At 41.0% G+C, this 22,774-nt stretch overlaps 1 protein-coding gene and 1 pseudogene across 1 annotated transcript in view; both read right to left on the reverse strand.

Moving 5' to 3' along the window:
• Positions 1 to 22,774, reverse strand: part of LOC144610945 (fibrillin-1-like) — a 330,240-nt gene that overhangs the window by 127,330 nt on the left and 180,136 nt on the right. Inside the window, exons 20-24 of the mRNA XM_078429975.1 lie at positions 21,890 to 22,009; positions 12,627 to 12,764; positions 8,430 to 8,480; positions 7,737 to 7,862; positions 5,685 to 5,906 (exon numbers count right to left, since the gene is read on the reverse strand). Of these exons, the coding sequence (XP_078286101.1) occupies positions 5,685 to 5,906; positions 7,737 to 7,862; positions 8,430 to 8,480; positions 12,627 to 12,764; positions 21,890 to 22,009 (657 nt within the window). The remainder of the gene's footprint in view (positions 1 to 5,684; positions 5,907 to 7,736; positions 7,863 to 8,429; positions 8,481 to 12,626; positions 12,765 to 21,889; positions 22,010 to 22,774) is intronic.
• Positions 24 to 4,749, reverse strand: LOC144610851 (F-box/WD repeat-containing protein 2-like; annotated as a pseudogene).

Below are 22,774 nucleotides of genomic sequence, written 5' to 3' on the forward strand. Positions count from 1 at the left end.
CTGGAAAAAAGGCAAGATTTATTTTAAGTGGAGCTTTACAGCAATACAAACTTTATTCATATACATTGCAATGCCTATCATAGAAACATAGAAAATAGGTGCAGGAGTAGGCCATTCGGCCCTTCGAGCCTGCACCGCCATTCAATATGATCATGGCTGATCATCCAGCTCAGTAACCTGTACCTGCCTTCTCTCCATACCCCCTGATCCCTTTAGCCACAAGGGCCACATCTAACTCCCTCTTAAATATAGCCAATGAACTGGCCTCAACTACCTTCTGGGGCAGAGAATTCCAGACTCACCACTCTCTGTGTGAAGAAATGTTTTGCATCTCGGTCCAAAAAGACTTCCCCCTTATCCTTAAGCTGTGACCCCTGGTTCTGGACTCCCCCAACATCGGGAACAATCTTCCCGCATCTAGCCTCTCCAACCCCTTAAGAATTTTATATGTTTCTATAAGATCCCCCCTCAGTCTTCTAAATTCTAGCGAGTACAAGCCTGGTCTATCCAGTCTTTCTTCATATGAAAGTCCCGCCATCCCAGGGATCAATCTGGTGAACCTTCTCTGTACTCCCTCTAAGGCAAGAACGCCTTTCCTCAGATTAGGAGACCAAAACTGCACACAATACTCCAGGTGCGGTCTCACCAATGCCCTGTACAACTACAGTAGAACCTCCCTGCTCCTAAACTCAAATCCTCTTGCTATGAATGCCAACATACCATTCGCTTTCTTCACTGCCTGCTGCACCTGCACGCTTGCTTTCAATGACTGGTGCACCAACTATCAACTGCTTGTGCTGGGAGATTATTTTTTTCCTTATTCATTCATTAAAAACAAGACCAAGCTATTGAAAAGTACATCTGGCATCAAAGTTTTCAATATCATTAACTTGAACATTTGCCAGGACTGAAGGGCAGGCAAGGACTTTATTCTTTGGAGCATAAGAGGCTGAGGCGTGATGTTATAGACGTGTAGAAGATCATGAGGGGAATAGAGAGGTTAAATGATTATTAAGGGTGTCAAAGATCACGGGTAGATGGTAGGAGAATGGGGTTGAGAGCAAATGATAGATTTGCTATGATTAAATTACAGAGTAGACTTGATAGGTCAAATGGCCTAATTTTGCTCCAATGACTTATAAACTTATGAATGCACAGATTATTTTACCTAGAGTTGGGGAATCAAGAAACTTGATAATGCTCTTTTGGTGAGAAGGGAATGACTTAATAGGGACTTGAGGAGCAACTTTGTCACACTGAGGGTGATGAGTATAATAGGAACAAGCTGCCATAGGAGGTAGTTGAGGCAGATACAACATTTACAAGTCATTTGGATAGGTACATGGATAGGAAAGGTTTAGAGGTATATAGGCCAAACACGGGTAAATGAGATATCTTGGTCAGCATGGGCAAGTTGGGTAAAAATGCTTGTTTCTGTGATATGTGGTTCAAAGACTCTTCCCAGGGTCTGCATCTGCTCCTTTCACTCTGCATAAAACAAACTGTTTAAACTGTGTTGAGAGGAGGAATCATATTTTTCCTTTGAAGAATCACAATGTTTTCTTATTAGTTATGGTGCTAAATTTATGTATGTTGCTATTATTTAATCAACCCACCCACGGACTGGATGAAACATTTTTATAAGCATATAATTTTACATAAACATCTAATTGCGTGAACAATGCTATGAGTTAAAATACCATTGTATTTATTCGGAAAAACTGTCATGCAACATAAAAAAACTTATCCACATATTTAATTTATTTATAGGTCTTCCTGTATTTCCATGTTAATTTGGGTTCTATGACTTCCAAAATTCTAAAAATAATTTCTAGGTGTTGTAATTAATGGTATATAAAAATCTAAAAGTTGATCTTAACCTGCTAAAGGAGCAGCTAATTGAATCAGCTGCGCATTCTACTTTTAAGTGAATGGAAAACAAAACCGGGTTGGATGTAAAATAGGATGAGATCTGTTTTATCCATGTTGATTAACTAGTGTAAACTGTGCTCTCCTTGTTTGCAATATATCTAAAAGTTTTGAACTTTAGTTTATAGTTTAAGCTTTAAAGATACATCATGGAAACTGGCCCTTCAGCCCATTGAGTTCATGTCGGCCATCAATTCACACTAGTTCTATGTTATCCCAATTTCTCATCTACTCCCTACAAACTAGGGACAATTTATAGAGGTCAATTAACCTACAGATTTACATGTCTTTGGGATATGGCAGGAAACCCATGCGGTCACAGAGAGAATGTGCAAACTCCACAAAGACAACACTCGAGGTCAGGATCGAACTCGGGTATCTGGTGCCATTTAGCCACGTGTTCTCTCCTGCTAGAGAGCTTGGACCCTCTTGGATTTCCTGTACACAAGCAGAGGCCGCCGACCAACCTGTTTCTCGGTCCTTAGTTCCATTGTGTACAGTTAATTGTTGTAATAAAAGCCAAGTGAAGAGTTCTCCTAGGCTCAATACGGAAAAGTTTGTAGAATCAGGGGTTCTAATGACTCATAATATCGTAGCTGGCGAAGTCCCATTGATACAATGTGATAACAGGCAGTCTTGGAAGCCTATCCTGCCTAGTCAAACCGCATGTCAAAAACCTCGGCATGATATTTGACTCTGCATTAAAATTTGATAAGCAAGTCAACGCTGTGGTAAAAGCCAGCTTCTTCCAACTTCGAACCATAGCTAAAATCAAACCTTTCCTCAAATTCGACGACACAGAAAAAATCATTCACGCTTTCATTTCCTCCCGCCTAGACTACTGCAACTCCCTATACACTGGGATCAGCCAATCTTCCCTGTCCCGCCTGCAACTGGTCCAAAACGCCGCAGCGAGACTCCTGACGGGTACCCGTAAAAGGGACCACATCACCCCGATTCTGGCCTCTCTCCACTGGCTCCCTGTACGGTACAGAATCAACTTCAAGCTCCTCCTTTTCACGTATAAAGCCCTAAATGGACACTCCCCCCCCTACATCAAAAATCTTCTAACCCCCCTCTCTAACTCCAGGTCCCTCAGATCGGCCGACTTGGGGCTATTCACTATCCCACGGTCTAGGCTTAAACTCAGGGGTGACCGCGCTTTTGCGGTTGCAGCTCCTAGACTGTGGAACAGCATCCCTCTCCCGATCAGAACTGCCCCCTCCATCGACTCCTTTAAGTCCAGGCTCAAAACATATTTCTACTCCCTAGCGTTTGAGGCTCATTGAGGAGGCGCTGTGAACTGTTTGCGTGCTACTGTATGTTTTCATTTTTTTTTCTATTGGAACCTAATCAAATGTACAGCACTTTGGTCAACGTGGGTTGTTTTTAAATGTGCTATAAAAATAAAATTGACTTGACTTGACTTGACTTCCCATCAAATTTTAGTATTCTATAAATAAATTAAATCAGTGGATGAGTTTTTTAATGTTGCTTGTCTTAGATGGAGACATATACTTTGATCTATTGATACAGAAAGTGTCTTTAAACATTTGCAGTTGACCTCTCTCCCAAATGGCCAAACCTTGATTTCATATATTCACTAGCACTAAATAAAATATAATCTCCCAGATTGTGCATCATAGATTCTACTTGGTTGACTTGTAAAACCACCTTTGTGATCCATTCAGCATGTTTTGTGAGTGTATTCTAGCATACTGCGGTAGATAATGGTATAAAACAGAAATCTGCAGACCCACTGACCAGTATATCCAGCTCATCGCGATAACCAACACTGAAAACTGCTCCTGTATGACCTCAGAAAATGTGGGCTTTTGCAACTGAGCTCCAGTTCCAATAAGCTATTGTGTTATCAGACAATCCTGCGACCAGCTTCTGTTCATGAAACTTTACTGCAGCACTCAAAATATCCCAGACTTCTTAAAGGAAAAGGAATGTTGTTCGCTCGGATGAAGCTGTGTGCTTTGCATCTTGCCAAAATGCAAAAACACAGCAAATTCCAGGCATTGTCATCCTAAAGCTTTTTGCAGGTAGATATGTTCATTTGCTTTCTGAATTTTCATCCTTTCTTTGCTAGCCACAACCGGCAGTCTTTGATAAATAGACACAAAATGCTGGAATAACTCAGCGGAACATGCAGCATCCCTGGAGAGAAGAAATGCTGCCTGTCCCGTTGAGTTACTCCAACAATTTGTGTCTATCTTCAGTTTAAACCAGCGTTTGTAGCTCCTTCCTACACAGTCTTTGATAAATGTTCTCTCTTCCTGAAGCAGCACTGTCTCCAATCCCTATGTCTGGTCAGCATCTGATCCCTTCTCTCTCTTCCAGAAATAGTCGTGTCTCTGATATCTTCCCTCACTACACAGAAGAGAATACCTGTGATCCTTTCCTTCTCTTCAAGAAGCACCAATGTCTCCAATCAATTCCCTTTCTTCCTCAAGCTGCAATGTCTCCAATCCCTTTCCTCCTTTCTACAAGTTGTGCCTCCGATTGTTTCCCTCTATTCCATAAGGTTGCATTGCCTTCCTGACCACAGGCTGCAGCTTCTCAGATCTCTTGACCCCCAAAACAAGTATTAATACCTCAGATACTTTCCCTTCCTAACATGAGCAGCAGTGCCTCTGATCTTTTCTCTCCAAAACACGAGCACTTGTGACTCTGGGCGCTTTCTTTCACCTAGCACCACACTGCACCCCTAGAAAACCTGTAAGACCAGAAAACACCCCAAGAGTCCACCAATGCTGCAAGGAGCTTATCCACAACATTCCCTACCCTCACACCTTTCTTCCACAACTCCATTCTTGAATCAGAGCAATTTAGCTTTTGGACCACTTTTTAAAGTCCTGTCTCAGAAGAGAAGGACCATGTGGGAATTTACGATCATGAAAAGAGTGCAATGCCCTGAAATTTGTAACTGAGCCAATGTAAATTTGATGAATAGGACAACAGCATAAAAGCCATTCCAGCATACTGTTTGGGATGTACTGAAATTTCTAGATAAATGTTCAAGTCCTAAGTGAATCAACCCATTAGCAAACTCCCCGCTCCCAAAGAAAATTTTCAAATTACAGTGCTCCATAAGGATTGAATGAATTCTCATGATGTGATAAAAAGATTTACTGACTGCTACTGTCATCTGTTCTTCACAGAGGCTGCAATTTATGCGGAAGCTAATTCCACCTTTTAATTCTACATCAACCAAAATTCTGAGTTAACAACAATTGGATTATGGATATACAGTTATAAATGATGATACATAAGTTACACCAGTATCTTCGGCATTATATTTTTTCTCTTTCCTTCCTATTCTCAGTGAGATGATAAAATAACCAATTTCAACATTGTCAAATAGTTGGCGAAGGTTGGGAAACTGATCGTATCCCAATTCAGTATTAAGGCAATCCTATTTAAGCAAAGCAAATGAAGAATGTTAACTCATTTATTTCACTCTCACTTATCTAGATTGCCAATAATAATCTGATTGAAATCAATTACATCTTTATAGACCAGGGATCAGAGTGCATGTTTGAACATGAATCATGCTTGGGAAGTAAGCATTGCTGACATTAATTTCCCACCACAGCCCATCAACACCATTTTGTTATTTATTTATTTTGTAAATTGAGTAAGATCTAACACAAAAACCCATGTGTCAGATTAACGTAAAATGTAAAATACGCAGTAAAATATTGCAAATATTATATTGTTCTATAAATGTTTAGTGCAATAGTTACCTTTAAAAAAAGGCTTCCCATTGGTTTCTCTGCTGAAAAATCCAGGTCCTCGTGGACAAAGAGTTTTGTAGAGACCTGTTCCTTTCTCAGGACATTTTTCACAATCTGGCCCCCAAGCAGCACCAACAGAGCAGCAGCAAGCATCCATGCGAAATCTTCCAGGTATAGACGCTGTACATTCATCCTCATCATATTTCAAATAGCAGTGCTCCAAACGAATATCTGGCCAAAGCATAACGCCAATGTTGTCACTTTTGGTACCAAAGTAGGAAGCAGTGTAGTAAATTACCTCATAAATTTTAACAATATTTATGTCTGTAGTTAAATTAAAAAACAGCTAATGAAGCAGATGAATTTTACAGTTCCAAACAGAAGGTTACATTTTCTAATTTCACTTTTGGCCATAAAATGAATTCTGTAGATTTGATTTTAGCTCCTGTATGGGAATACAGCTGAGAGAGTAGACAGTCCATCTAGGAACAATGAAGAACAGGCAAATAGTGGGATAACCTTAACATTAAAACCTGTGGTTTTCTGGATGCAGAAGTAGCTCCCTGGAACAAATGTCAGCAGGGGAACTGCAGGAAGGGAGTTAGTCTGGGACATGGAAAACCAAAAGTGTTATTATAAGATCTCATTTGGTTCTCCCAATCTGCAGTAATTAAAATGTAAATAAATTATCTTATTTTGACCTTGACAGATTTGCTATTTGAGTGGGTTACAATGCTCTGCTCTTCACCTCTCAAATTGAAATAGCAATCTGATAAGAGTTTGAATTATTTATTTAAGAAAGGCCCTTGCGTTCACTGCTGGTTGGCTGTCCTAGAGTTGATGTAAACAAATGTCTCCTCGCCTTGCCCACAGATACTGCATGGTTGGGTGAGAGTCGCAAGTGGGCTGGCAGTCTGCCCACTATAAACAAAATCCATTATAAAGGGATCCGTTAAAACGAGGGTTTACTGTAGTATCTCTTCAAATTTTCCTCAAGATAGGAACTCTACAGTTGGTGGCAAGATCCTTAATAGCAATGCTGTACAGATCTTGGGAGTCTACATTCGCAGCTCACTATAGGTGCCAGCACAAGTAATTAAGGTAGCAAAGAAGACATATGGTATGCCTGCTTCCATTGCTAGGGGTATTGAATATAAAAGTCAGGCAGTCATGATGCAGCTCTATATGACTTTGGTTAGACCGTATTTGGAGTATTGCCTGCAGTTTGGTTCGCCCCATTACAGGAAGGATATGGAGGCTTTGGAGTGGGTGCAGAGGTGGTTTACAAGAATGCTGCCAGGATTAGAGGGTTTCAGCTACAGGGAGAAGTTGGATAGATGGATTGTTTTATCTGGAACTTTGGGGGTTGAGGGGAGACTTGATGAAAGTATATAAAATTATAGGAGGCATAGATAAGGTAGACAGTCAGAACCTTTTCACCAGGGTGGAAATGTCCATCACAAAATAGCAAAGCCATAAGGTGAGAGGGGGTAAATTTAATGGAGATGCTTGACGGAATTTTTTTTGCACCGAGAGCAATTTAGTTTATTGTCACATGTACCGAGGTACAGTGAAAAGCTTTTGCTGCTTGGTGGTGGAGTGGGCCAAGTGGTAAGGGCTTCGAAGGCATTGCCAGGATGATGGTGGAGGCATACATCAGAGTGGCATTGAAGAGGTTTTTAGATAGGCACATGAAAGTGTAGAGAATAGAGAGATATGGATCACGTACAGGTAGATGAAATCAGTTTAACTAGGCATCATGTTTAACACAAACGTTATACGCCGAAGGGCCCATTCCTGTACTGTACTATTTTCTATGTTCTCTTTAAGAACTTAGATACGAGTTTAATAGGCCATACAGGGATAGCACCAACTTACAGTTGGGAGAGGACTGCACAGCTGGGGCCATGCTCTCTTTTGGAGATTGAGCCAGGAAATTAGTTGGTAGAAACAATGTTTCCCAATAGAGTCCAAGGGAAAGGCCTAATGGGCAGCCAACGGTCTGTCACAATATGGCTGAGGTATCTCTGAATTTTGGTGAAAGTTTCAATCTACACTTACCAACACATGTCCTTCCACTGCTGTCCAAGGACATTCCATTAGGACATGTACACTGAAATGATCCAGCTGTATTCACGCAAGCAGCATTTGTGCATACTCCAGGGAATACTTTACATTCATTAACATCTAAAAAGAATTATAAAATACTTATGATGAAAAAATGGCATTATTAAAAAAGTTACAAGCAGTCACAGAACACTTACGTAATTTTGATTTGTAAACTAAAAGAATAAGTACTATTGTGACTTAGCTGGAGAAGGGAAAATAAAAAAATACATTTGTAAAGGTGAACTCAAAAGTTCCAAACTCATGAGCAATGTCTACTTATGATGCCAATTACAATGGAATGCATTTCTCTTCAACCAATGGGATTATCGCTAATGTGACTATGTTCTTTGGAGTGTAAAAGGGATGGCAATTTGCCATTTACTGAGTCTAATCACAAACAGACATGGATTCTGGATGAAAGTCATATCACAAAAAGTTAAAATATCAACATCTTTGAGGATCTTAGTATTAACGAGTACCATCATCCATTTTGAAAATGTCATATTAGAAGGCATATGGATTTTTTGTGCTTTATACAAATTCCCTGAGCATTTTACAGTCATTTGTTGTTAAAAAAAAGCATAGATTTATATTCTGTAATTTGGATTTGTGGGCAGAGATACAAACAGGGGCAGTTTTACATACCTTCACAGGCTGTTCCATTAGTTCTTGTATATCCTTTGGGGCAGGCATTATCTACAAATAAAGCAAAACTATTAACAGTTTATAAAAACTAAAGTTAGAATAATGATTGTGTGACTATGTTAAATTATACCGAAGTATTGTCCTTTTGAGTCAGAAGGAATTTCACAAGATGTAATGATGTTAACTGATTTTTATAATATGCAGTTTACAATTTACGTGCAATTTAAAAAATAAATATTTTCAAGCATTTCCACAGGTTGAGGAGAATGGGTGATGTATATGCATGTTCAAAATTTAACACATATCGACCCTTGATCACCAGCTGCCATACAATTTTGGCAGAATGAGGTCTTGGACCAATGGAAAGAAGGTCCAAGTGATCTAGATAGGCTATGTTACACATATTTTACTTAAACACACATACAAACACACACATTAAATCAAATTCACACATGGACCTAACATATATCATATCATATCATATCATATACATACAGCCGAAAACAGGCCTTTTCGGCCCTCCAAGTCCGTGCCGCCCAGTGATCCCCGTACATTAACATTATCCTACACCCACTAGGGACAATTTTTACATTTACCCAGCCAATTAACCTACATACCTGTACGTCTTTGGAGTGTGGGAGGAAACCGAAGATCTCGGAGTAAACCCACGCAGGTCACGGGGAGAACGTACAAACTCCTTACAGTGCAGCACCCGTAGTCAGGATCGAACCTGAGTCTCCGGCGCTGCATTCGCTGTAAAGCAGCAACTCTACCGCTGCGCTACCGTGCCGCCCATATGAACAGCCCATATCTCCTTTCTTCTTGGTTCCCATCTCCTGGTCTCCTTTTCTCTCTTCTGCCCTCTTTTCACTCACCCTCCTCCAATTCAGACCCTTCCCCCTTTCAAACAGGTCAAAAGGCATTTGTTCATTTGTTAAATAGTAATAATCCCTTTCAGAGTAATAATCTGTTCTCTTAAACAAGTACTCTGATTAAGTAGTTAATGCCTCACAAATCACTATATTCTTTCATCATATATTCCTGCCATTTTAATCGTATTCCCTCAAGCAGTCACTGTCTGGTATTATAGCTTGTTTAAAACCATTAAACTAAATTCCATCATGCACACCTGCACAAACAATTAAGAAAGTTGAATTGCCACCAAACAAGATGCTCATTTGTTAAAAGACACAAAATGTTGGAGTAACTCGGCGGGACTGGCAGCATCTCTGGAGGGAAGGAATGAGTGACGTTTCGGGTTGAGACCTTTTCTTCAGACTGAGAGTCCGGGAGAGGGAAACTGGAGATATGGATGGTTACAAAGAGAATGTAAAGTGTGAAAACGACAGATTAAACCAGACAATGATCAAGGAAATGGTTCATTGTTGGCTGAAGGGAAGGTGACGAGTCGTTAAAATTAATCAGGAGGACAGTGAAACTAGTCGGAGAACTAGGGTGGGGGAGCGACGGAGGAAGGGGGGAAAGCATGCGTTTTCACACCTTACATTCTCTTTGTACCCTTTCATATCTAATTTCCCTCTCCCCTGACTCTTAGTCTGAAGAAGGGTCTCGACCCGAAACGTCACCCATTCCTTCTCTCTAGAGATGCTGCCTGTCCTGCTGAGTTACTCCAGCATTTTATGTCCATTTTCAGTGTACACCAACATCTGCAGTTCTTGCCTACACATTTTGCCTGCTCATTTGTTAAAGTTTACTCAAAACTATTGCTCATTTGTTTAAGTTTACTCAAAACTATCTCCAGGGAACAGGATGCAGATCCATGCAAGAAGTAGGGGAAAACAGGCAACTTAAACAGAATCCAAACTTCGATTAGATTTTCCTGGAATTGAAAATTACTGAACAGTTTACACTTTAAACTGTTAACACTCTAACTGAAAGTTTCACATAATGCCAAGGAATGTTAATGATGGCTATATACTTCTGCAAGCAACAAAAAAAATAATTTAACCAGTTTTATGAAACAACGTGAAAATCAAGTGCGAAAAATATAATATGAAAATAATATGTAAAGAAGCTCTTAAAAGCATAACCATTTTAATAACTTACCTTGGCTTCCTCGAGGTTTCAGACATTTATTAAGGTTTCACTAAATTACAAGCTTCTGCATATGAGGAAGCACAACCATCTGAGCTATTTATAGACACAAAATGCTGGGGTAACCCAACAGTCCTTTCAGGTTAGGCAGAGGTTCACTTGCACCTCCTCCAACCTCATCTACTGTATCCGTTGTTCAAGATGTGGACTCTTATACATCGGTGACACAAAACGTAGACTGGGCGATCATTTTGCTGAACACCTTCGCTCAGTCTGCCTGGACCTACCTGATCTCCCATTTGCCAAACACTTTAATTCTCCTTCCATTCCCACACTGACGAAGGGTCTGAGAAGGGTCTTGACCCGAAACGTCACCCATTCCTTCTCTCCAAAGATGCTGCCTGTCCCGCTGAGTTACTCCACCATTTTGTGTCTATCTCCCACACTGACCTTTCTGTCCTGGGCCTCTTCCATTGTCAGAGTAAACACAAATTGGAGGAACAGCATCTTATATTTTGTAACTTGCTTTGTAATTTTGTCAGCGCCGTAGGTGGCTGCTATTTGTATACATTGGGCATGCAGCAAAGAATTTCACTGTGCCTAGTCACATGTGACAATAAAGTATTCCATTCCATCCCACTCCATTATATTTTGCTTCGGCAGCTTACAACCCAGTAGTATGAATATAGGTTTCTCTAACTTCAAGTAACCCTGCATTCCCTCTCTCTCCATCCCACCCCACCCAAATTGCACCAGCTTCTTGTTCTCACCTAGCAAACAGCTAAAAAATGGCCTGTTTCCTTTATCATTGTTGCTTTTTTGCATATCATAAATTAATTTGTTCTGTGTCTCTCTACATTGCTGTCTATATCTCGCGTTTCCCTTTCCTCTTATTCTCAGGCTGAAGAAGGGTCTCGACCCAATACGTCACCCATTCCTTTTCTCCAGAGATGCTGCCTGTCCCGCTGAGTTACTCCAGCTTTTTGTGTCTATCTTGGATTCAACCAGCATCTGCAGTTACTTCCTACATCTGACCCATTTGTTTTCTATTGAACTTCAGTCACCTAATTATTTCCCTTCCATCATTTGACAATAGACAATAGGTGCAGGAGGAGGCCATTCGGCCCTTCGAGCCAGCACCGCCATTCAATGTGATCATGGCTGATCATTCTCAATCAGTACCCCGTTCCTGCCTTCTCCCCATACCCCCTGACTCCGCTATCCTTAAGAGCACTATCTAGCTCTCTCTTAAATGCATTCAGAGAATTGGCCTCCGCTGCCTTCTGAGGCAGAGAATTCCACAGATTCACAACTCTCTGACTGAAAAAGTTTTTCCTCATCTCAGTTCTAAATGGCCTACCCCTTATTCTTAAACTGTGGCCCCTTGTTCTGGACTCCCCCAACATTGGGAACATGTTTCCTGCCTCTAACGTGTCCAACCCCTTAATAATCTTATACGTTTCGATAAGATCTCCTCTCGTCCTTCTAAATTCCAGTGTATACAAGCCTAGTCGCTCCAGTCTTTCAACATATGATAGTCCCGCCATTCCGGGAATTAACCTAGTAAACCTACGCTGCACGCCTTCAATAGCAAGAATATCCTTCCTCAAATTTGGAGACCAAAACTGCACACAGTACTCCAGGTGCGGTCTCACTAGGGCCCTGTACAACTGCAGAAGGACCTCTTTGCTGCTATACTCAACTCCTCTTGTTATGAAGGCCAACATTCCATTGGCTTTCTTCACTGCCTGCTGTACCTGCATGCTTCCTTTCAGTGACTGATGCACTAGGACACCCAGATCTCGTTGTACGTCCCCTGCTCCTAACTTGACACCATTCAGATAATACTCTGCCTTCCTATTCTTACCATCAAAGTGAATAACCTCACACTTATCCACATTGAACTGCATCTGCCATGCATCCGCCCACTCACTGTAATTGTGCACTGTAATTTCTCAGAAGTCTTTTCATGATACACTTACTACAATTGTACGGGGTGGCAGGTATTTAACAACATATGTTGCAATGTGTACTCCCAAATACTTCAAATTCTAGTAACCACACAAACATTACAGTGAAATATAAACAAATTACTTCAACACAGTGTAAATCATTCTAACATAATTTCAGAAACACGAGTACCTTTTTTGCAGGGTTGACAAGGACTACCCCAGGCAGCACCCAATGTTGAGCAGCACTGTGACTTTAGTGTGGCACCATTAATGTTTATTTCACACTTTCCTCCGATGTGTTGCAACCAACAGGTCCCCTTAACCGTCTCTGTAGGAAAAGTACATTTCTAAATGAAAACAATGGATCGCTGCATTATTTCTGACAACTGGAATAAAATTACTGGACGGCATAGTGGCGCAACGGTAGAGTTGCTGCCTTAAAGCGCTAGAACCCGGGTTCAAGCTACGGGTGCTGTCTGTTCGGAGTTTGTACGTTCTCCCCATGACCTGCGGGGTTTGCTCCGAGATCTTCGGTTTCATCCCACACTCCAAAGACGTTCAGGTTTGTAGGTTAATTTGCTTGGTATAAATGTAAATTGGCCCCAGTGTGTGTAAGATAGTGGCAAGGATACACGACAGGGGAGACCGAAGTCTGGAAGAGCCGTAGTGGTCGGTGACTCCATAGTCCGAGGGACGGATAGAAGATTCTGTGGCAGCAGGAGGGACTTGAGGATGGTCTGTTGCCTCCCTGGTGCCAGGGTTCAACACATCACAGACCGGCTTCAGAAAATCCTAGCGAGGGAAGGCGATCAACCTGAAGTCGTTGTGCACGTGGGCACGAATGACGTCGGGCGGAAGAGGAAGGAGGTGCTACAGCGGGAGTTTAGAGAGTTGGGAAAAACGCTGAGAAGTAGGACGTCGAAGGTAGTTATCTCTGGACTGCTACCGGTACCTCGTGCTGGTGAGGCCAGGAACAGAGAGATAGAGGGTATGAATTTATGGCTGAGGGACTGGTGCAGAGAGCAGGGATTTAGATTTCTGGACCACTGGGATCTCTTCTGGGCTAGGGGTGACTTGTACAAAAGGGACGGGTTGCATCTTAACAGCAGGGGGACAAACATTCTGGCAGGCAGGTTTGCTAGTGTGACACCTGTGGCTTTAAACTAAGTAGTGGGGGGGAGGGGTTAACAAATTGTGAATATGAAGATGAGGTAAAAGGGAATACAGGAGATATTGCAAAAGACTCTCGGAAGAATGGGAACAGAAGTTCTAGAGCGGAAAAGAAATTAAGGGCAGGGCCAATTGTGAACGATGTGAGAGGGGAGGTAAATACAGAAGTTAAAGTGTTGTACTTAAATGCGCGTAGTATAAAAAATAAAGTGGATGAGCTTGAGGCTCAGTTAGTCATGGGCAAGTATGATGTTGTAGGGATCACTGAGACATGGCTACAAGAGGACCAGGGCTGGGAACTGAATATTCAGGGGTACACAACGTATAGAAAAGACAGACAGGTGGGCAGAGGGGGTGGGGTTGCTCTGATGGTAAGGAATGATATTCATTCCCTTGCAAGGGGTGACATAGAATCAGGAGATGTTGAATCAGTATGGATAGAAATGAGAAATTGTAAGGGTAAAAAGACCCTAATGGGAGTTATCTATAGGCCCCCAAACAGTAGCCTCGACTTAGGGTGCAAGTTAAATCAGGAGATAAAATTGGCGTGTCAAAAATGTAATGCTACGGTGGTTATGGGAGATTTCAACATGCAGGTAGACTGGGAAAATCAGGTTGGAAATGGACCCCAGGAAAGAGAGTTTGTAGAGTGCCTTCGATATGGATTCTTAGAACAGCTTGTACTGGAGCCTACCAGGGAGAAGGCAATTCTGGATTTAGTGTTGTGTAATGATCCTGATCTGATAAGGGGACTAGAGGTAAAAGAGCCATTAGGAGGCAGTGATCACAACATGATAAGTTTTACTCTGCAAATGGAAAGGCAGAAGGGAAAATCAGAAGTGTCGGTATTACAGTATAGCAAAGGGGATTACAGAGGCATGAGGCGGGAGCTGGCCAAAATTGATTGGAAGGAGGCCCTAGCAGGGAAGACGGTAGAACAGCAATGGCAGGTATTCCTGGGAATAATGCAGAGGTTGCAGGATCAATTTATTCCAAAGAGGTGGAAAGACTCTAAGGGGAGTAAGAGACACCTGTGGCTGACAAGGGAAGTCAGGGACAGCATAAAAATTAAGGAGAGGAAGTATAACATAGCAAAGAAGAGTGGGAAGACAGAGGATTGGGACTCTTTTAAAGAGCAACAAAAGTTAACTAAAAAGGCAATACGAGGAGAAAAGATGAGGTACGAGGGTAAACTAGCCAATAATATAAAGGAGGATAGCAAAAGTTTTTTTAGGTACGTGAAGAGGAAAAAAAATAGTCAAGGCAAATGTGGGTCCCTTGAAGACAGAAGCAGGGGAATTTATTATGGGGAACAAAGAAATGGCAGACGAGTTAAACCGTTACTTTGGATCTGTCTTCACTGAGGAAGATACACACAATCTCCCAAATGTTCTAGGGGCTGGAGAACCTAGGGTGATGGAGGAACTGAAGGAAATCCACATTAGGCAGGAAATGGTTTTGGGTAGACTGATGGGACTGAAGGCTGATAAATCCCCAGGGCCTGATGGTCTGCATCCCAGAGTACTTAAGGAGGTGGCTCTAGAAATAGTGGAAGCATTGGAGATCATTTTTCAATGTTCTATAGATTCAGGATCAGTTCCTGTGGATTGGAGGATAGCAAATGTTATCCCACTTTTTAAGAAAGGAGGGAGAGAGAAAACGGGTAATTATAGACCAGTTAGTCTGACATCAGTGGTGGGGAAAATGCTGGAGTCAATTATAAAAGACGAAATTGCTGAGCATTTGGATAGCAGTAACGGGATCGTTCCGAGTCAGCATGGATTTACGAAGGGGAAATCATGCTTGACAAATCTACTGGAATTTTTTGAGGATGTAACTAGGAAAATTGACAAGGGAGAGTCAGTGGATGTGGTGTACCTCGACTTTCAGAAAGCCTTCGACAAGGTCCCACATAGGAGATTAGTGGGCAAAATTAGGGCACATGGTATTGGGGGTAGGGTACTGACATGGATAGAAAATTGGTTAACAGACAGAAAGCAAAGAGTGGGGATAAATGGGTCCCTTTCGGAATGGCAGGTAGTGACCAGTGGGGTACCACAAGGTTCGGTGCTGGGACCCCAGCTATTTACGATATACATTAATGACTTAGACGGAGGGATTAAAAGTACCATTAGCAAATTTGCAGATGATACTAAGTTGGGGGGTAGTGTGAATTGTGAGGAAGATGCAATAAGGCTGCAGGGTGACCTGGACAGGTTGTGTGAGTGGGCGGATACATGGCAGATGCAGTTTAATGTAGATAAGTGTGAGGTTATTCACTTTGGAAGTAAGAATAGAAAGGCAGATTATTATCTGAATGGTGTCAAGTTAGGAGGAGGGGGAGTTCAACGAGATCTGGGTGTCCTAGTGCATCAGTCAATGAAAGGAAGCATGCAGGTTCAGCAGGCAGTGAAGAAAGCCAATGGAATGTTGGCCTTCGTAACAAGAGGAGTTGAGTATAGGAGCAAAGAGGTCCTTCTACAGTTGTACCGGGCCCTGGTGAGACCGCACCTGGAGTACTGTGTGCAGTTTTGGTCTCCAAATTTGAGGAAGGATATTCTTGCTATGGAGGGCGTGCAGCGTAGGTTCACTAGATTAATTCCCGGAATGGCGGGACTGTCGTATGTTGAAAGGCTGGAGCGATTGGGCTTGTATACACTGGAATTTAGAAGGATGAGGGGGGATCTTATTGAAACATATAAGATAATTAGGGGATTGGACACATTAGAGGCAGATAACATGTTCCCAATGTTGGGGGAGTCCAGAACAAGGGGCCACAGTTTGAGAATAAGGGGTAGGCCATTTAGAACGGAGATGAGGAAGAACTTTTTCAGTCAGAGGGTGGTGAAGGTGTGGAATTCTCTGCCTCAGAAGGCAGTGGAGGCCAGTTCGTTGGATGCTTTCAAGAGAGAGCTGGATAGAGCTCTTAAGGATAGCGGAGTGAGGGGGTATGGGGAGAAGGCAGGAACGGGGTACTGATTGATAGTGATCAGCCATGATCGCATTGAATGGCGGTGCTGGCTCGAAGGGCTGAATGGCCTACTCCTGCACCTATTGTCTATTGTCTATTGTCTATTGTTAATGTGCGGGGATCCACTGGTCAGTGTGGACTCGGTGGGCCGAAGGGCCTGTTTCCGCGTTGATTGTCTAAACTAAACTAAAAACTTATAGATGTGAAGATATTCTAAATTTTTAAATACTGCATCAACAAAGAGAACCACAATCATTAATGAAATGACTCTGAATCCATTTTGGAAGTGATATTTTATTTAGTTTAATTTAGAGATACAGCTTGGAACAGGTCCTTCGGCCCACTAGGTCCACAACGACCACTGATCATGCATTTACTCTTTTTCATCCACACCCTGCACACTAGGAGCAAGTTACTGAGGCCAATTAACCTACAAATTCACGTCTTTTCGATGTAGGAGGAAATCAGAGCACCCGGAAGAAACCCACGCAGTCACAGGAAAAATGTGCAAACTCCAGACTGACAGCATCCGAGGTCAAGATCAAACCTGGGTCTCTGGCATCATGAGGCAGCAGCTTTACCAGCTGCGTCACTGTGCTGCCCTTATTAAATTATTTTCTAACACTAGCTATTAAAACAATTGAACATGGCACTCCTTCATTCAGAATATTCAGAAAATATTACAAATAAATAGCAAAGCACACTTGTGTAATGTTAGTTTTCCAACACCAGAGGGACCTCTGCTATCTGACAACAATATCACATGAACATCTACTTATGGAACACTGGCCTAAATTTTATGGGTAAATTCAACATTTGTTCTTGACAATTAAAAAAAATACTCCAGTACTGGAGTCCCTTATGAATTTACAATCATTCAAATCTGCTTGGACAACATTTATCAGCATGTTCATAAGTGATAGCAGAAATAGGCCATTCGGCTCATCAAGTCTACTCCACCATTCAATCATGGCTGATCTACAGTATCTTTCACTCTCAACCCCATTATCCTGCTTTCTTCCCGTAACCTTTGACACCCTTTCTAATCAAGAACCTATCAATCTCCGCTTTAAAAATACCCAAAGACGTCGCCTCCACAGCCATCTGTGGCAATGAATTCCACAGATTCACCACCCTCTGACTAAAGGAATTCCTCCTCATCGCCTTCCTCTAATTCTGAGGCTATGATCTCTGGTCCTAGACTTTCCCACTAGTGGAAACATCCTCTCCACATCCACTATATCCAGGCTTTTCACTATTCGGTAATTTTCAATGAGGTCCCCCCTCAACCTTCTAAACTCCAGTGAGTCAAGGCCCAGTGCCGTCAAATACTCATCATATGTTAACCCACTCATTCCTGGGATCATTCTCGTATACTTCCTCTGGACTCTCTCCAGTGTCAGCACATGATTCCTCAGATATGGTGCCCGAAATTGCTCAGTACTCCAAATGCAGCCTGACCAGAACCTTATACAGCCTCAGCATTACATCCCTGTTTTGCATTCTAGATCTCTCAAAATAAATGCTAGCATTACATTTGCCTTCCTTACTACTGATTTGACTTGCAAATTAACTTTTTGGAAATCCTACACCAGCACTCCCAAGTCCCTTTACATCTCGGACATTTGAATTAAGAGCAATAAATGCATGTAACAATGTTTCATTTAATTTACATTTAAAAGAGCTGTACATTTTATAAATATTTTTGATTCTTATCTTTTTAATAAAATCTAAGGGAGCTCAGTTGTGCAGTTAGGAAAGGTGTTGATCACTGCTCCAGCAGGTAGGGTTCAATCCTGAGCTCCAGTGTTATCTGTGTGGATTTTCTTAAGAGTGCTCCAATTTCCTCTAACATCCCCCAAGATGTGCAGGTTAGTAAGTTAATTGGCCACTGGATGTTCCCCATTGTCTGGAGAGGAATGATAGTTTTGGGGAGGAGGGAAACTGGGTTAAGTTGGATTATCCTAAATGCGGTGATGTGATGATTGGACTTGATGTGCAAAAGGGTTTGTTTCCATGCTGTCTCTCTCAACTCCAATTCTCTCTATGTATCAATTTCTTTAACACAATAGTTTTTGTTTTGCCCACGATATCATGGTACACTGGTAGTGGAGAGAGTGAATATTTAAGAAGGTAGAAGTTAGTGTCATACAGATTCCTTTGATCTATTATTTCTGGCTTTTTCAGCATTTTTGGAGCTCCAAGTAAGTTATAAATAAATATGTACTTTAACTTACATCCTGTAAATAGTTATGAGGAGAGTCACATTGCGCAGTATGGCCAGACTCTAGTCGACCTCTGCAATCACAACATATATGCAGCAGATCCTGTTAGATCTCTGGTAAATGTTAACGATTCTTATGCCTTTAATTTCAAGGAGTAGTTATGGACTTCAGGAAACGAGGTGATGTACATGCCCCAGTCAGCATTAATGATGCTGAAATGGAGATGCTTGCGAGTTTCTAAGGGTATATATCACCAAAAATCTGTCATGGACTATGACAGATACTTTGAAGCTTTGGTCAAGAAAGCACACCACAGCCTCTACTTCCTCAGAAGACTATGGAAGTTTGGCATGTCTCCAATGTCTCTTACCAACTTCTACAGATGCATTGTAGAGAGCATCCTATGTGCCCAAGATAGCAAGAAATTACACACAACCAGCTCCATTCCCTCCCCACACCCTCTGCCCCCCCCCCCAAACAAATCCCCATCGATTTATCAATTTAATCTACATTACAGGTTGCATCTGGAAAGCAGCCAACATGATCACGAACTATTCCCTCTCTTGTGGAGCAGAAGCCATGTACACCAGAGTTAGGAAGAGCTTCCAAAGGGATATCAGACTACCCAACGGTCCTATCATATGTAAAGGATGTAGTCCCGCTCTCCCAACCTATCTCATTGCAGCCCTTGGACTTCTTTTGATCTGCACTTTCTCTGCTTCTATAATGAATATATTCTGCACTCTGGACGTTTTCTTCGTCTACTAACGGTTGTATTAGTGTATGATTTTATTGTACTCATGAAGAGTACACGCATGTGAGTGAGGTAAAAACAAAAAGAGGAAACAATCCGAGCGCTTGCGAGAGGTGTACAATGGGGTACACACAAAATTACCAGTTTCAAGCCTCTTTTAGTGCATTTCAAAGTAAAAACAGACATTACAAAATAATGTGAATATGTCATTGTATACTAATAACATTTTGAAGTAAATTCGCACATTAATTGATAATCAGCCCAAAAAGGTGGTAATTGGCTTTTCTGCTGTGTTTTATATTTTAACCCTGTCTTAATTAATTTAGTTATATAATCTTGCACTTAAATTTAATATTTAGTCATTAAAGTTCCACCTCCGATTTTCTGGCACTCTTGGTTCCAGAGCTTTGCTGGTTTATCCAGCAGGCCAAGGAAGTCGACATGGGGATAGATTTGCTGGCTCCAGCTGGGCTGGAGTTCCAGAGCCCCGGCCGCAGGTTGCAAATTCAACCCACCGATCAGCCGTGGAAGTCCCGATGAGGTCGAGATTGGCTGCCTTGGCCAGCCTAGGAGCCACATTTCCAGGGAGACTTCCGGGGCGCGCGGGGGGCATTTCTCGCGGAACCCCTAGCGACTTCTAACGGAACCCTAGTGTTCATTACAAGTCTATACATCGGGTTTTTTTTCTTTCTTTTTTTCGATCCGATTTCTCCGTTTATTTGGCAAAGTGAAAAACGCGGAAACCATGCAAAAAGCACGGGAAATGGATTTTAAAAATGCGGAAATTCGCGGAAAATTCACATGCCTGAGAGTATGATTTGACTGGCTAGCAATGTTTTTTATTGTGTCTCAGTACACGTGACAACAATAAACTAATACCAATAGACTTTCTCTTGTTAGAGATAGTTTTCCATGGCACTTGTGATGACCATTTCATTTCCTGAGAAGTTATGAATGGAATGTATAAATGGAACAAAAGTATTCCAGCTTTTGATCTCAGGAGCATGAAGTATCTGAAGATTGGAATATGCACTGATATCTACATTTAAAAAAAAAATCCTAAGTAACAAAATGCTTGTGTAGTTAAACTTGTATTTAACCCAAAATGGACACCAAGGACTGATGTTCCACTGAGCCAGTTTACTCTCCAGTCATTAACTTTGATTTTATTAGGGTTTTACACCACATTGAACCAAAAATTGCCGTAATTTGAATTGTGGTCACTCTCACCTCACCAATGGAATTCACCACCAATGTGGTAATACGAAATAAAGTCAAATGATTAAGGGAGAACCAAACCTAAGCATGGGTGAACAAGTCAAGTTTGATTAGATGGTCAATGACACCTTTCATCATGATGGTTGATGGGGTGAAACTAAACAGTTACAAGGGTAACTGTTTAGATCTGATTTGATTGGTTGTGATTTTTGGCAAGACACACCTTGGTAATTTTTTTATTTATTGAGTACATGTCAGTCTTGCAGCTGTACTACAAAACAGCTTAAATATGGGCACTGCCAGTTCCAAATATGCCGTCAGCAATATTCAGAACTAGTTGTGCCTATATTAAGCCCCATGGTATTTCCTTTATCCAGTTCACAGTTTCACTTCTTGACGCCTCAGGTGGCGCATACTCTAGAATGAAGGGGACCTTAACAGAAGTCAGGAGACCAAGCACCAGTTTTTATTGGTAGGTCAACGGTGGATAAAGTTAGCAACTTCAAATTCCATTAACATCAGCATAAACATCTCGTATGACCCATCCAGGGCCCAACACATAGATGCAATCATGAAGAAGGCTCACCTGTGCCTTTACTTTTTTAGAAGTTTAAAGAGATTTGATATGTCTATGAATACACTAACAAACATTTACAGATGTACTCTAGAAAGGATCCTAACCACATTGGTGATTACTCCTATCAATGCTGACACAGCCAGACGCATTTGATAAGGATTTATTATGAACAAATTAATTTAAGCAATGCAAAATAAAAGTTTGGACTGTGACAAGATGCTTCAATGTTGGTTATTTTGATCTTTCATAGCAGATTAATAGTAATACCTTCATTTTAGAAAATTACATTTACACTTTTAAATCTTGTAGCACAGGTTCATTGGTATGGCAGCTGATAGCAACTCCCATAGCAACAAATGAGCAGCTGAAGTTAAACCATGATCATATGGATTAATTTTATTTTCCATATATCATTTTAGATCGATTTTGCAGAATAAAAACATCTAGACCAAGGAGCAGTAGTGTTTTGGATATTTAAGTAACATATACAAAAGATGTCTTTCATTTTCCAAGACAATAAACATTTAAATGTACATACCTATACATCGAGTTCTTGATGCATCTAGAGTACTTCCTTGGAAACACTGACATGAATAACTGCCAGGCACATTCTTACAATCTCCATTGATGCAGGGATTGGTCTCACATTCATTAACATCTGATGAGGGAAATAAAAGGCAAATTATAATCAGTACAAAATTCTTTCAATACATTTTTTGCTAATCTAAATGAAATCATGCGTCAAATATAATCGTACCAAATCTGTTGAATTCAAAGTATTTTTTATATTATCCATGCATTAATCTGTTTTTTAAAAGACCATCCAGGATAGCAAGATACATGGAACCAAAGACTTTTGTAATTTAAACATTTGAACTCTAATTTCGCTGTACTTTGTGTAGTGACAATAAAGGTTTTTACATTACATTTACATTACATGAGGCAGCAAAAATGTAACCAGGTATTAATGTCATTTTCTAATAAAATAATTAAAACATTCTCTATTGATAGTTACCATTGACATGTAAAAGTCCAATTTCTAAACCTCTGCCCATTTTAGGTTTTCTTGTGTAATATTAACCCTACACTTAGATTTTCACAGATCTGTTTAAAATTATTTTTGTTTATGATTTTGTTACTGATTACAATTAATCTAAATTATTTTTTTTGAGGAGGTTACATGTATTGGATTTGGGAATGTCCAATGATTTTTATCTCCATGAACTTTCAGAAGATATTTGAGTAAGTTCTACATCACAGATTATTTGCCATATATTAAAGTATTTGGAGTAAGTTGCTAAGTGATTGAAAAGTAAACGAGTTAGGATAAAAGGTAGAAGTATTGATGGAATGTCACAAGTGATCTTTCATGCATCTGTACTGGGACATTCATTTTCATCACACAAATTAAGAACTTCAAACA

The sequence above is a fragment of the Rhinoraja longicauda genome, chromosome 38 (assembly GCF_053455715.1).
Source record: "Rhinoraja longicauda isolate Sanriku21f chromosome 38, sRhiLon1.1, whole genome shotgun sequence".
NCBI lineage: Eukaryota > Metazoa > Chordata > Chondrichthyes > Rajiformes > Arhynchobatidae > Rhinoraja > Rhinoraja longicauda.